The following is a 265-nucleotide window of genomic DNA, read 5'->3' on the forward strand; positions in this document are numbered from 1 at the left end:
GCCCCCCTCTGCCCGGGCAAGCAGAGAAACGTCCGCGGCCCCTCAACGTCACCACTGGCTGCTTCAGGGGCAAGGGCGAAGGCTACCGGGGAAAAGTGAATATCACTGTATCGGGGATCCCCTGCCAGCGCTGGGACGCCCAGACCCCCCACCAGCACCACTTCACACCTGAGAAGTACCCATGCAAGTAAGGGGGTGGTGGGGGGATGCACCCAGGGATGGTGGCAGTGAGCAGCAGCCATGGGTACAAGCTCAGAGGTGGGGG

The 265-nt window shown here is 64.2% G+C and overlaps 1 protein-coding gene across 1 annotated transcript in view; it reads left to right on the forward strand.

The window, feature by feature from the left end:
* The window catches only part of LOC104278331 (hepatocyte growth factor-like protein), a gene marked incomplete at both ends in the record, with an annotated part of 2,670 nt that overhangs the window by 1,188 nt on the left and 1,217 nt on the right, over nucleotides 1–265 (forward strand). The window contains 1 exon segment of the mRNA XM_009875272.1: nucleotides 1–258. This exon segment is cut by the window's left edge and continues 35 nt beyond it. Coding sequence (XP_009873574.1) covers nucleotides 1–258 — 258 coding nt within the window.

Source organism: Apaloderma vittatum, unplaced genomic scaffold, assembly GCF_000703405.1.
Source record: "Apaloderma vittatum isolate BGI_N311 unplaced genomic scaffold, ASM70340v1 scaffold27418, whole genome shotgun sequence".
In the NCBI taxonomy this organism is placed as follows: domain Eukaryota; kingdom Metazoa; phylum Chordata; class Aves; order Trogoniformes; family Trogonidae; genus Apaloderma; species Apaloderma vittatum.